This window comes from Crocodylus siamensis, chromosome 2, assembly GCF_052110815.1.
Source record: "Crocodylus siamensis isolate JL-2025a chromosome 2, ASM5211081v1, whole genome shotgun sequence".
In the NCBI taxonomy this organism is placed as follows: Eukaryota; Metazoa; Chordata; order Crocodylia; family Crocodylidae; genus Crocodylus; species Crocodylus siamensis.
In genome coordinates, this window is record NC_143396.1 from 281,561,804 (window position 1) to 281,576,366 (window position 14,563).

Genomic DNA, 14,563 nt, shown 5'->3' on the forward strand with positions numbered 1-14,563 from the left:
GTAATTTATACTTAACAAAAGACTATCTCAGCCACAACGACTTTTCTCTATTATATTGTTTGAGAGTTACCGATGTTTGAAAACAAGTAGTCCTGAAACACATGCTCCCTCAGTCTGAACTCAGACCCTCTCAGTGTCCAAGGTTTAATAGTTTGGGTCTGGGTATCTTTCCTCCTGACCTCTGTTCTTGTGAGCCCTTCTTTGTGTGGCAGTAGTTGGCATCTCCTCACAGAGTAGCACCCCTCTCTACGTAAGTAGAGTCCTTATTTCTTTACCATGACCCATTAGAGACCATTGCTACCCCAGGCATTCCTGCAGTTCCTATCTACCCCACGGGAGAGTCCTATGCAGTCTTTGTTTCACAGGTTGAGACGATCAAAATTGACGCTTGTTGTAGATTGTGTTGCAGTATCTTTAACCCCCTCAAGATGTCAAATACTTTCCTAGAGTTATAAAGAAATAGGGCTGGAAGGGACCTCCAGAGGTTATTTAGTCCAACCTCCTGTCTGAGGTATCCCATACAACCATAATCTAAATTCAGTAAGACTGCTTTCAACATTGACACAACATAGACTTAGCACTGAAATCTGCCACAAGTAAACCAGGGGAACCATGGTAGTCAGTGTCCTGCTTCTCTAAATATACGCTTAGGAGGTCTAGGGTGAGGGCCATGCTCCTCTCTAGAGGAAGACAATCTCCCTCCCCTCACCCCCCAGTCCATGCCAATCTGACCATGGGGTAAAATTCCTTCCTGACCCCAAATGTGGCAATTGGTCTGACCCTGAGTGGAGGGGCAGGACTCTCTAGCCAGGAACCTCTGGCTTTGGTCCCAGCAGGAGAAATGGTACATCCCAGTTGAAGTCCCCAGCCTTAGCTGTAGCCAACACTCAGTGCCTCTGGGGAGGCTTAAAACTACCCTATCACATATAGCAGAAAAAGTGTCGTGGGGGGAAGAAGCAACCAGCAAAGCCCAGAAGCATAGGAAATACCCATGGTAGAAAATAGCCATAGCTAATTCTATGCCTAAATCATCCCTGATTAGTGGCTGTCCAACCTCTTCTTGAACACCTCCAGTGATGGAGAGTCCACAGCTTCTCTAAGCAGTCTATTCCACTGCTTCACTGTTCTCACAGTGAAGAAGCTTTTCCAGATATCTAATCTAAATGCACTTTGCTGCAACTTCAAGCTATTGGGCCACATCCTCCTCTCTTTAGCAAAAGAAAAAAGGTGCTTTCCCTCTTCTTTATGGCAGCCCTTCGAGTATTTGTAGACTGGTATCATGTCCCCTCTTAAGTGCCTTTTCTGCAAACTGGACATGCCTACCTTCTTCAGCCTCTCCTCATATAACTTGTCTTCCAAACCCTTGATCACCTTTGTTGCCTGCCTCTGGACCTTCTCTAACTTCTCCATGTTCTTTTTAAAATGTAGACCCCAGAACTGCACACACTACTCCAGATGAGGCCTAACCAGTGAGGCCTAACTAGTAGAGGGACACTATCACCTCCCGAGTCTTGCACCTAATGTTTCTGTTGATGCGTCTCAACACTGCATTGGCCTTTTGTGCAGCTGCATCACACTGCAGACTCATACTGAGTCTGTGGTCTACCAAGACTCCCAAGTCCTTTTCCACAGAGCTACCATCCAACCAGGGGTTTCCCATTTTGTATTAGTGTTTTTAATTATTCCCCTCAGGGTGCAGCACCTTGCATTTGTCTGCATTGAACTTCATCCTGTTAGCTCTAGCCCAATTTTCCAATCTGTCAATCCTTCTGAATTGTGCTCGTACCCTCCATTGTGTTCACAGTCCTTCCCAGTTTTGTGTCATCTGCAAATTTGCTCAAGAAGCTTTCTATGCCAGCATCCAAATCGTTAATAAACATGTTGAACAGCAGCAGGCCCAGAACAGACCCCTCTGGGACTCCATTTGAAATGAATCTATGTCAAAATGGTAGGAGGTTAATAATTACTCTTTGCTTGTGGCTATTGAGTCAGTTATCTATCCACATTGTAGTAGTTTTATCCAGCCGATGTTTCTACAATTTGTTTATGAGAAGGTCATTCAGGACCTTGTCAAAGTCCAGATACTTTATATCCACAGCATTCCTTTCATCTATCCATGTAGTTACTTTGTCAAAGCAGGAGATCAGGTTGGTTTGACATGATTTGTTTTCCATAAAACCATGCTGGCTGTTTGCAATGAGCTTTTCCTTCTCCAGATGCTTGTATATGGCCTTCCTTAGCATGTACACCAGTAACTTCACAGGTACTGAGGTAAGGCTAACTGGTCTGTAGTTCCCCAGGTCCTCCTTCTTGCCTTTTTTGAAGAGGGGCACTACATTGGCCCTTTTCCAGTCCTCTGGAACCCACAACCCCCACAACTTCATGAAGATCATTACCAAGGTCTCCAAAATCTCCTCTTCCTTTTTCTTCAGGACCTTGGGATGAAGCTCATTTGGCCCTGCTGCCTTGACTTAATTCAGACCCAACCGAAGCTCTCTGACCATCTCTTTTGTTATCTCCTCCCTCTTGCCCCCTTCCTTATTTACATACTCCCTATTAGGTACCTAGCAGCTATTTTTTTTTGTGAAGACTGAGAGGCAAAGTAGCTGTTGAGTATCTCCATCTTCTTTGTATCTTTGGTTAGGACTTCCCCCTGGCTTGTTAGCAGAGGACCCAAAACTTCCTTGGTCCTTCTGGAGTGTAGTACAATAGCCTGCCCTTGGTCACAAATGAATTTGTGCTAATTTTTCTACACACTTATTTGGTATTCTCTACCAAATACTATAGTCTAGTATTTGGTACAGACCTATCCTACTTTGTCCCAGGCTTAAAACTGGTTATTCTAATTCATTTGGTTTTATGGTGCCAGTGTTATCAATGGGTAAACCAGTTTCATGCTAAGACATGATTCACATCCTCTCTGCTCAAGACCTTTACTTTTAGGCAGGAGCAGACAAACCACTGTCAGTGTAACACTGTTGGAAACAACAGCTAATTATGAAGTTTCTGCAAGTCAAAGGTGGTTTCATGGCTGGTAGTTATAGTTCTTTGAGCTGTTCTGTGTATATTGATCCTACTTGTGGGGGGCATGTGCTGGTTGCCTAGGGCTTAGTTAGAGGCTGTGCATGTACTCTGCATCCCCCTTGTGCTTTATGGTGTGAAGATGTGAAGGGTAGAGCAGCCCTCGTTGCCATGCATTTTCTTCACTGACCAGAAACCAGGTGATGGGACTGAAAGCTCAGGGAAAGTGAGTGGGCTCTGAGATCCAGATGGGCAGCAGCTCTTGAAGGATCACATTTACTAAAGAAATAATAAACTGCCTTTCCTCCTTAGAATCCTTCTTTCCAGGTGTGGTGTTTAGTGAGCAGATGCCAAGAGGTAGGAGTTATCTGAATAGGCTGAAGATCTGGACTCCTTGTTTTAGTGTCGGTTTTTGATGTTACCAGGAATGAGTAATCATTTGCAAATGGATGAATTGACAGCCATGTGGCTGCTCTATGAATACTAGTTGGTGGAAAACTGCTGGACAATGTTGCTGAGGTAGCTTATGTTTTAATTGAATGAGCCTTGATACAGTCTGGGGGGTTTGTTACCATCACGTGCCATTCTAGTGCAATCTGGCTTCCATAGTACAACAAGAACCTGTTAGCATTCAAGGTATGAATTTGCTTTTTATGTGCTGACAAGTTGGTATTGGAAAAACTAGCAAAAAATACATTGCTGAACACTGAACTATGTTATTAAACATTGAACAAATGTATTATTAAACATATATGAACAACTGCATATATGAACATCTGATATTATGTAAATGAGGATGTGGCCTTATTTTACTTGAAAGATGGTGTATAGAAGTATGGACTTATAAGCTTTAATTTTGCCTATCCTGCAGAGGTAATGACTCTTTAAAATTATGATTTCTTTGAAGAATGATTGTCAGGATTGACTGGGCTATGGGCAGCCACTTAATGAGTTACCATAGGCAGGTTTGGGTTAAGGAGGTATCATGGTCAGGGCGGATGGTGGATTAGATCCAGGAGGTCCAAACACATTAGAAGCAGGGACTGTGGCAAGGCTGGGATTAGGCAGGAGCAACTGGGGCAAGGCAGGAGTGAGACAGGAACAGGCAGAATTCCAATGGTCCTAATAATACAGTAGGTATGATGAAAGCAGCTTAAAATGCAATTTTATAAAAGGCAAAAATACCAAATTTAAGTCTTGTGATGGTGAAATATTTTTAATTGGTAGAAAAATTTACATTAAGTCCTCCAGAAATCTATGAACTGATTGAAAAAATACTGAAGAGCTCTGGGCTCGTGAGTGATGGGCTACATTTGCCACTACTTCAGACTTAAGGGCAAATCTGAATTCTTTAATGACAATAAAAAGTTGAGAATGAATGAAAAAAATGACAAGATTGGATTGCTGCTGCGTATTGCTAGGAAATTACCATTTTACAAACAAATTATTTATGTATTGAGGGATTTCCTGTTGGTGGTGGGACCTTCAGCATTTCTAAAGAGCAGCTTGTGTCATAGGCGTTCTTCAGAGAGGTCTGGATGGAGGAGGGCAGAATTCTGGGAGGCTGACCTCAAAAGCAGTGGAGCTATAAATCAGCAGATGGACAGATAAGGAGGTCTGAAAAAGAAAAGTGATAAAGCTATCCTAGAGCAACAAGACTCATTCTAGCCTTTTCCTTCTCTTGCTTTCCTCAAGACGGGAAACTAAGGAGAAAAGAAGGGAAGGTGTGGAATTGGTAAGTCAACTGTAGAATTAGAAGGGCAGCCATTATGGACCCCTGACTTCTCTTTTCTCAAAATCAGAAGACCTGACACTTACTGTTTTCCTTTTTTTTCTTTTGGAAGATGCATCAGATCATTTAGAATTCATGTAATGACAATTAGGGCTGTGCAAAGCTTCAGGTGGTGATTCAATTCAGAGGAGATTCGACCCGATTCGGTGGCCGAATCTCTGAATCTGAATCAAATCAGGGGACCAAGTAAAAGATCCAAATTGATTCAAAGCTCTCCAAATCTTCAGAAAAGATTTAAAGAGCTTTGATATGGACAGTCCCCAGTGGGTGCAGCCAGACTTGGAGCTAGTAAGTAGAGGGCGGGGGAGGGAGGCTAGAGGAAGAGGGAGGGGACCATGGGGGGACCCCTGCAGTCCCCATCCATTCCCTGCCCCCCCAGCACCCCCCATAGCTGCTCTGCCTGCCCCAGCTCCTGCCCCTTTAAAGAAAAGTCCTGGTGCTCATGGGGTGCTGCTGAGCAGGGGGAGATCCCTGCTGCCTCCCACTGCCCCATGCTGTGTGGGGCCTCTGGACAAGCTCCCCAGTGCCTCACCATTCCCCTAGCCACCCCCATGGCTGCCCTGCCTGGAGCAGCTCTGGCCACTTAAGAAAAAAAAAGTAGAAAAACCCTGGGACTCACCACTCCTGCAGGAGCCTTGGGGCTTCGGGGGGGCTCGTGCAGAGCTGGGGTGGGTGGGGCAGCCATTGCCGGGCTGGGAGAGTGGGTGGGGGATGGGCATGGATGATTCGGAGATTTGGCCAAATCGATTCGGGACGGTGATTCGAATCACTGTCCCCCAAATCAGCCAAAACCGAAGCAAATACTATCCACTTTGCACAGGCCTAATGACAAAGTCTTCCTGCTCATTGGGCTGATAAAAAAAAAAATTGGTATTTCATGGAAGGTGTAATACAATGAGATTTAGAGCATTTTACTTCAACAATAGCATGGCTTCCTGGCTAGTGCCTGGTTTATTTCCTTTTCTCCCTCTCCCAGCTAGATTTTTTTCCCTGACATTTTCATTGTTCTCACTCTTGGTATTAGTAGAATAATTTGCCAGCTAACCTGCTCTGAGCTTGAAGATATTTATGTGATTTGTAAAGTCTGATGGGGATCATTTCCCGTGGCTCTGAAGTTGACTGAAATGTGTCTCTTAACCCTTAGAGATATCTGATTAGCATCTTGAATTTGATCTTGATGGGAATTGTTTTGACAAACGTAATTGTCCAGCACAATATTTTCCCTATCCAAACATAGTTGATGAGGCAAAAGAACTTTTTGAAAGATACTTAACTTGTTTCATGGTGTGGATCCTTGGTGAATAAACTGATGTAATCCACAGTTGGAAGTATCTGAGCTTCAGCCTGGTGAAGGTCCCTGTGTCTGGAGCTCATTAGTCTAAGGCACGCTTCCAATGTCTATTGGTGGGTTTGCAGAAGAGTGGAGGAGGCTGACTTGTTTAGCTTGGCAAAATGAAGGCTGAGGGGAGGTCTGATTGCTCTCTAAAATTATACTGGGGAGGTAGGCACAAAGGTGGTAAAAGATAAACAAGTTAAAGGACAAAGTTGGCACACAAAACCTCAAACCCTAAACGCGTATAAACTAGTTGTGAGAGAGTGTAGGTTGGAAATGAGAAGAAAGTTCCTAACAATTAGAACTGTGAGGTTTTCCATTAACTTTCCAATAAGAATAGTGAAAATGAAAAACCTAACTACTTTTTAAGAAGGAACTGGATAAATGTGCTTAAAAGCAGGGGTAGATCCAGTGGGGGCTGCAGTGGTGCAGTTGCACCCCGCTTTGACTTTTGCTTAACCGAACTTTAAAACCAATGGCTCAGGCAGGGAAGTGCAGATGGAGTCAATTGACTTCATGGCTCATTATTATAGGCATGAACCTGCTAATCTCTCTCCACTCCACAGGTGTTAACCGACTTCTCTGCTTTTTAATGGGCTTGATGTTCCACTGTCCTTTTTTCTGCAAATTCAGGTGTAGAAATACTAAGGGGTAGAAATGGCTGACAATGAAGTATTGAAGGCACTGTCAAGAGGCTCAAGAAGACTAGATTTTTGTTTCATAAACGTGAATGAGATGTACATTTAACTGCAGTGACTGCAGGACTAATGACAGAATATCACTTGACTATTTTGACTACATTTTGCCTAGTTTGTTGTTGTTTTATTTTAACTTAATATATTATCTAGCAAATGAGTGCACTTTCCAATAGTTATAACTCAGATCTTAGACTGACCAATGTTGCGATAGGCCCCTATGGTATTAGAAAAGTTTCCAGTTTCTTTTTAACTGGAGAAAAACTGTGTCATGTTTATATCCTACATTTGCCCATGCTCCCTCCAGTTCTATGTTCCTATGACTGCAGGAAGATATCAAAAAGCTAATATATTTTCTTTGGTATCAGTTGTAGAGAAATATCTAGTCCTTCAGCCAATCTTTTCCCACCTCTTGCAAAGCTTTAAAACTGTGCATGGTAGATTTATTGATCAGGAAAAGCTGAGAAATGCACTGAAGGACGATGCTTCTGCCTGATTCTCTTTGTTGTCTTGACTTAGAAGTGGTGCCTTAGCAAGTGGGGAGGGGGATGAGTGGCTCATTTTGGGGAGGGTGCAGGGATGTGGGAAGGACAGCTCCCAGCACTGCATACACTTCCAGGCAAGTATGGGGCGGGGGGTGTGCCCCCTGGATCTGTGTGCTGGGTGAGGGCGGGCTGCCACTGCAGGCATCAAACTTAGCTGCTATGGCACTGTTTAGAAGTTGCTGTTCTTTTGAGATGCCAAGATAATGTGGTAAAGAAAGCCCTTGATGAGTTGTACTGGTGATTTTACTGGTGACCTTGAAGAAGTTGAATGGTAGCTTGAATCTTTGCATTTCAGGAACAATGTGGCCACATCTGGAATCTGTAAGCATGTGGCATACTGGGCTAAAGAGATGGCACTAGGAAGCGAAAGGAGTCCTCTAAAGAGCTGATGGGAAGGTGCAACTTTTCTTCAGTTATAACTTTTCTTCACTACCCTTTGAATGGTCCAGTAAAAAAGTAAATGGACTCTGAAAATGGATTTCTGCTGAAGGATGGAGTTGAGGATGAAGATTAAGAAATGCCTGTTAAAAGAGGAGCAGTTCTAAAATGTGTCTGGACCTCTGAAATGCAAAAATGTAGAACTTTTGGTTCCAAAATTATACCTTTTATTAAACCAACTGAGAAATTGCAAAAAAAACGCTTTTTTCTGCAAGCTTTTGGGCTCATGTGCCCTTCATCAGGCTCAGGGAAAGTGCAAGATGATAAAAAGTCCCCATATGTAGGAAATAAACTTAATTTTTGCACAGTGGGAGCAGACACTGGAAAGCTATCCCTCTGGGTCCATGAGAGTCTCATGAACTCAATTTTCCTTTGGACCTTTGATGCATTAAAGAGGTACCTCTACTACTCTGAATTAAATTCTCAGGTCTAGAATTCTAGATTTCCTCACTAGAGATTATTTTGACATTTGGATGTAGAAGTTATGCTCAGTAATGAATAACCTGGTTCTAGGAGTTTCTCCTAGGTGCAGCAATTTAGTTAAGGCAATTTATATGGTCACTGACAATATAGGGTATTAGGATTTGACTATTCTACCTCCTACTTCGTATGGGCAGTTAGGCTGCACTCATTGTTGTAGTATCTGAGCACCTTACAGCTGTATAGTAAATATCAAGACTAGCATCTGTCACATGCATAATCTCTTGTCCCTTCCTATGGGAGAAATTCCTGTTGTGGAGTGTCTTGTTTAGGTAGGAGGTCTTTGGTTGTATATGTGTTTGGTTATAGATGTACATGTTGCTACGTGTTGGAGATTGCATGGTGAAGAGGGAATCTACCTTGAGTTTGGAGTGGGCGGTGGTGAGATCTAGTTCTTGAGAGAATGTAGTCAACCGTTTCAGGCCAGACTCTAAGATACTCCTGCCTTTATGCTAGTGGATACAAGCTGTTGGCCTTGATCTCCATCCCAGAGCTCTGAGTGGTTTGATAACTATCCTGGTCCCAGACCAGGAAGGATAAGACTAAGGAGGGAAATTTACATAATTTCTTACATAAGTAAGATACATTTTAGAGTGGATTTAGAAAGCAAACTGGAGAATAAATAATGGTTTAACTATATGTATATTAATTATTTCGCACTATTAGGGTTGCTATAGTTTTTAATGTTTTAATGCATTTTTATTCCACTGCAGAAAAATGTCAGGCGACATGAATTTGTACACACACATTTTCTTTGGTTTAAAAACCAAATTAAACATAACTTTATTATTTTTATTTTTATAGCTTAAGATCCTAAGATGAATATTTGAACAACACATATTCTGCTTCTGTCTTGCATCAAAATGTCCCTGTGTGCACCTTCTCACAAGGAATTTTCTCAATTACTGCCAATCCAGGACATCGGATGTAGTAAAACAGAAATTAAGAGCTCACCATCTGGCATCAGCTCTCCAGTCCCTTATAGCTGCAGTCAGTCTGCTTTGACAGTTGAACACAGTCCAGTTTACATTCCTTCATCTTATATGGAAAACAGACACGAATATTCTGCAATGGCCTTCTATAGTCCTACTGTGATGAATTACAATATTCCTAGCAATTTCAGTGATTCAGAAAGTGCACCTGTAAGGCAAACAACGAGTCCAAGTATGCTGTGGTCTGCTTCTGGCCATATCTCGCCTTTGACATTACATTGCCAGTCATCACTTCTGTATGCAGAGCAACCCAAGAGCCCGTGGTGTGAAGCAAGGCCAGTGGAACATATGCTGCCTACGAGCAGGTAAATGTTTTTATCTTTGTTAAATCTTTATTGTAAACTATTCTCTAGGCTATTTTTCTTTGCTGTTCATATATTTGATCTATGAGAAAATAAACCTGAAACCAGTATTGCTTTCTACACATACTTTCCAAAGTTTCTTACTTTTTTCGGATGGATTGGCTTAGAAATAACATCCAAAGCTGCTGGTGTGTAGAATTCTTTACTTGATGTATGCCTTAAATTCAAGAATTAAATCATTCAAAAAGCCAGGCTGTGTAGTCACGCTTTGTGTATTAAAGGAAGATTTTCAGGGTGTGAGAAACCTTAAGAAAATTGCAACAAAGTTTCTGAAGGACAGGTAGAAGCACCTTTCTGGTGGTGGTTTTAATTCCACTTTATGGGCAGTATTTCTCCTGCTGAATTCTAAGCATGAAGAAAGTATTCCACGAATCCTAACCATGGTGCAACTACTTGACCAATGTCCAAAGCAACCAGGTTTTTGAAATAGCTTGTTGACTCTCTCTCTATTATTATTCAGGACTGGGTATTAGGTAACAGGACTGACTAAGACTTCACAAAGTCAGATGAAAGTCTTTTGGAGACAGTATCCAGCCTCAATTAATGTTGTGATTGAGATTTCTGTAATAGATTAGGAAACATTTTCAGCTATGAGAACATTAGTATAACTGTAAAAATATCTATGACCTGCACAAACTCTTTCATCACATGTGTAAATGAGTGTCTACACAAATGTCAGTTCATGCAGTTACAAACCAGGGGGGTGTGAATCCTGTTCAATTAGGATTCAGATTTGGCCTGAATCAGGAACAGTGATTCGATTTATTGATTCAGCTCACTGTCCCCGATTCAATTCAGCTAAATCTGAAGAGTCGATGCTGATTCAGAGAATGAGTGACTCAGACATAGACACAGCCTTAAATGTTTTTTTTCTGCATACCTTGAGGTACCAGCATGGCTTGTGAATGCTGTGATGCTGGGGTGCATGGAGTGTTCCACAGGAGTGTGGGGGGACCCTCCATGTGCTCGGCAGCGAACCCAGAAGTGGACAGGAAGTACTTCTGGTCCATGTCTGGGTCCGCCGGGGAGCACGCAGGCCCCCCGCACCCCCGTGCCATGGAGGGACCCTGGGTGCTCCCCTCAGACCCAGGAGGCATCAGTTGCCAAGCTGGGGGAAGGGGGGGGCCTCCCAGCACACTGCCTGGCAAACCCAGAAGTGGATTGGAAGTACATCTGTTCTACTTCCAGCTCTACTGCTGAGTGCGCTGGGGAGCCCTCTGCACTCTTGTGGGATGCTCCATGCCCCCCAGCATCACAGCATTCATGAGCTACCTGCTACCTAGAGGTATGTAGAAATAACATGTAAAGCTGTGCCTATGTCTGAATCAGCGAATCTTTCCCAATCTCTCCGAATCAATTCAGAGGGTTCCGATTCGATTTGGAGAGATTCAAGGGTCCTCTGATTCGATTCTGATTAAGAGAGTTGGCCACCGAATTGGACCGAATCGAATCGGGGGCCGAAGCTTCGCACAGCCCTATTACATGCACTGTGTGCACCAAAGCTATTTGACACATACAAATGTGATGCACCAGAAAAAGGTGTCCCAACAATTGTGTTTGGTTGCAGGTCTTTGTGTGCTGTTTACAAGCATCATTCCTTGTAGCCACAGTATCACGTCATGGATTAAAATTGAGTCTTGGTGTTTTAATTTCAGGAGCATAAGACCAGTTCTACTATTAGCTACATTCTTTCTTCAACCTCTGGTTTTGCGTGTGAGCGCCATGAACAGCCTGCAAGGGGCCAAGAGTAGATTTGCTAGGACCTGATGTTCTATGGGGAAAGCATGTTAATATAGGTCAACACTAAGTTTAAGGTGGATGCTGCAGCCTTTTGGTTTGTAAATAACCCATCAGCAGCATACTAAGCTAAGAAAGGAGGCTAGTCTGGTCTTCAAGTTGGTCCAGAATGAAGACATCCTTGTTTTCCATGGACGGTGGCTTCTGTCCTCCCAGGAGGTACTTGACAGAATCTCTGTGCATCTTTTTATTCATTGCTGTGTGACTGGTGGTATAGTCTTATGCCCTAAAAGTAATAGTTTCAGGAAATTCCATGTATACTATTTTCTAATATCTCATTATTTTCCACACTACTGCATCATAAAGGGACAGAAATCAGAAGATGTGGATAATGTTGGGGTTTGGTTTTTTTTGGTAGGTGACCACCATAATATTTAAGAGTGAGACAGTTGAATAGTTTGAAAATCTTATGCTATAGCCCACTTCCGTCCTATCCACATATGACAGCACAGCTGTAAGAATGGGAATTGATTATAACTTCAGACCACAGGGATGTGAGAAGAATAATTTCTCTTACTGTAGTTATTTAGATTTCAGTCAAAACACTTTCTTTCACAGCCATGCCTCTCCTTCTGCTTTATCCTGTGGTGAAGCCTTAATACAGTGTTCATGATATTAATTTATTTCCATGGAAACAAAGATTATGATATTGAAAATTCATTAGTTTTCTAAATTGAATGGCAGATGAAGCAGAGGGACAGTTCCTTGGGCAGGGATTCCGAGGAATATTTTAAAAATAAATGAAAATACTTGTGTTGAAAATGTGTCTTAGATAAGAAAACAAAATGATCACCCTATGGGTAATATGTTCTGTTAACTTTCTCAAGCCTTGAAGGGAAAGAAATGATCTGAATTAAATAGTTCATTTTTCCAGGTGGTGATATCTCTTAACATTAGTCAAATTAGTGCATTTTAGTTTGTAGCTTAAATGCAGAGACCTACAAGTCCTTGTGTTTGGTAAGTAGGCTCCTCACATAACAGAAGGCATTTTTGTAAAGCTTTAGTAACAAGTTATTATAGTATTCTACTATCTTGCAGTAGTCTTTAGCAAACATAACATGTGTAGCACATAAATATAAAGCTAAACTTGACTATTCTTACCACCTTTTTGTACAAAATAATACAGGTGCAGTGAAGACAAAGGTTCCTTATAGTTCTTGGTCCTACTCAAGTCATGGCTACACATCCATTGTCTTCACAGGGCAGGACCAGGTTCTGAATTCTTTTTCAATAAGATTTTAAAACGCAGGCCAAGTTATGCAAAAGGAATCTAAAGTTTATGTCTCCCCCTTCCTCCTAATTCAAGTCTTGGTTAAAATATAGGGTTACAATGCTCTGAACAGAAAATTTGTGGTACAAGGTGAGGAGTAGCATAAGAAGTGGTGGGCAACTGGGGCACCAGGTACCAATTTAAAGGAGAGGTAAGAACAGCAATGGCTACTAGGGCTGTGCAAAGCGTTGGTCCCTGATTCGATCTGAAGGAGATTCAGCCCAATTCGGTGGCTGAATCACCGATCTGAATCGAATCAAGAGACCCTTTAATCTTTCTAAATTGAATCGGAGCCCTCCGAATTGATTTGGAAAGTTTTGAATATAGACACAACTTCAAATGTTTTTTCTACATACCCCTAGGTACCAGGCAGGTTGTGAACACTATGATGCTGGGGTGGATGGAGCGTCCCACAGGAGTGTGGGGAGGCCCTCCGCGTACTGGGCAGGGAACCCAGAAGTGGACCGGAAATAATTCAGGTCCACTTTGGGGTCCGCCAGGGAGTGTGCTGGGGGGCCTCCCCGCACCCCCCCCACCGCCCCTTTGCTCAGCGATAGACCCAGGAGGCACCTGTTGCTGATCTCATGTAAAAGCTGGAACAGAATTGACTCTTCTGAAGTCAACAAGCCCATCCAGGGGTTTAGCTGTTGAGTGCTAACAAGTCTCTTCTGAGCCTGTATGAACTCTGATTTTTTTTTCCCCTCCCCAAGGCCATGTTTGTCAAATCTGCTTAGGTTTTCCTGGGAAAAAGTTAAACCACTCACTGACACAATGGCTAGCTCCTGCCCAATGTCAAGCCCTTCCTCCAAAAATGGGGGTACTGGATCATCAAAGGAAATTTGTCAAAAATGTTTTGACATGGGCTAAATCTGCATATGTTTCCATAGCCGTGTTCTCAGCAATGGGTAAATGGTTTTGTTTGAAATTTCCACCAAAAAGTCACCTGCTGAGGCGGACCCCCAGCATATAATATTTCAGCCCATGCAGCTAATGTGTCAAAGTCTTATAAACAACTTAAACAGGATCTTATTAAGGGAAATGTCACAGCAGTGGGAAATACGGCACCGCCTATTAAGCCAGTAAGTCCCTGCTCTAATGTGAGGTGCCACATACATTGTGCAGTTTCTCCTGCCTGGAATAAGCAAAGGATAGGAATTTAACCATTTTTCTTTTTCTCCTTGTGAAACTTTAATGTTTCTTGTATAAAAATGGTTGAAATAAATGCAATAGTATAGGGATCTTTAGTCTCATTGGGCTATTAGTGTCTAGAGAGCTCTGACCCTTTCCTTACTTTTGATGACTGATCTAAAAAACAGAAATCAGGCAATCAGCTTCATACATGGTTCTGTGGCATTACAGCTCTTAGAGAGAAACCTACTTGGTTCCTGTTCTGTCTCCAGGAGGAGGACATGTTCCTGACTTTTTTACACTGTGTAAGTTTGTCACCAAACACACCAAAAGGTCTGCAGTTTTCACACACATTATATGTCTGTGAGGGTGTCTATGAATAAAACTTTTTAAAAGGAAGAAAAAAGCATTCAAATTAAAATTGTGACCACTTGCTGTCACAAGCAGTTGTTAGAAGATAACATCAGGGTTTGCATTTCTCCTTCATTTCCGGTTCTGACTCTTTTAAAGTGTGACACTATTGGGAACAGTAGCCTTATACAAGTCTACAGAACAACAGAGTGAGATTAAAAGGGCTGTCCAGTTCATCTCGATCTTTATGAAGTTCTGCTTTCTGAATGTCATGATTAGGCCAGCACGCATAGATTCTCATTCACCACATAAGGATATAGTGTGGGTCCCAGGCGGCTGGGGCCGTGCTGTGCGGGGAG

The 14,563-nt window shown here is 42.5% G+C and overlaps 1 protein-coding gene across 1 annotated transcript in view; it reads left to right on the top strand.

Moving 5' to 3' along the window:
* Positions 1–9,167: 9,167 nt before the first annotated feature.
* Positions 9,168–14,563, top strand: part of ESR2 (estrogen receptor 2) — a 39,315-nt gene continuing 33,919 nt past the window's right edge. The window contains exon 1 of the mRNA XM_090035015.1: positions 9,168–9,601. Within this exon, the coding sequence (XP_089891141.1) occupies positions 9,168–9,601 (434 nt within the window). The remainder of the gene's footprint in view (positions 9,602–14,563) is intronic.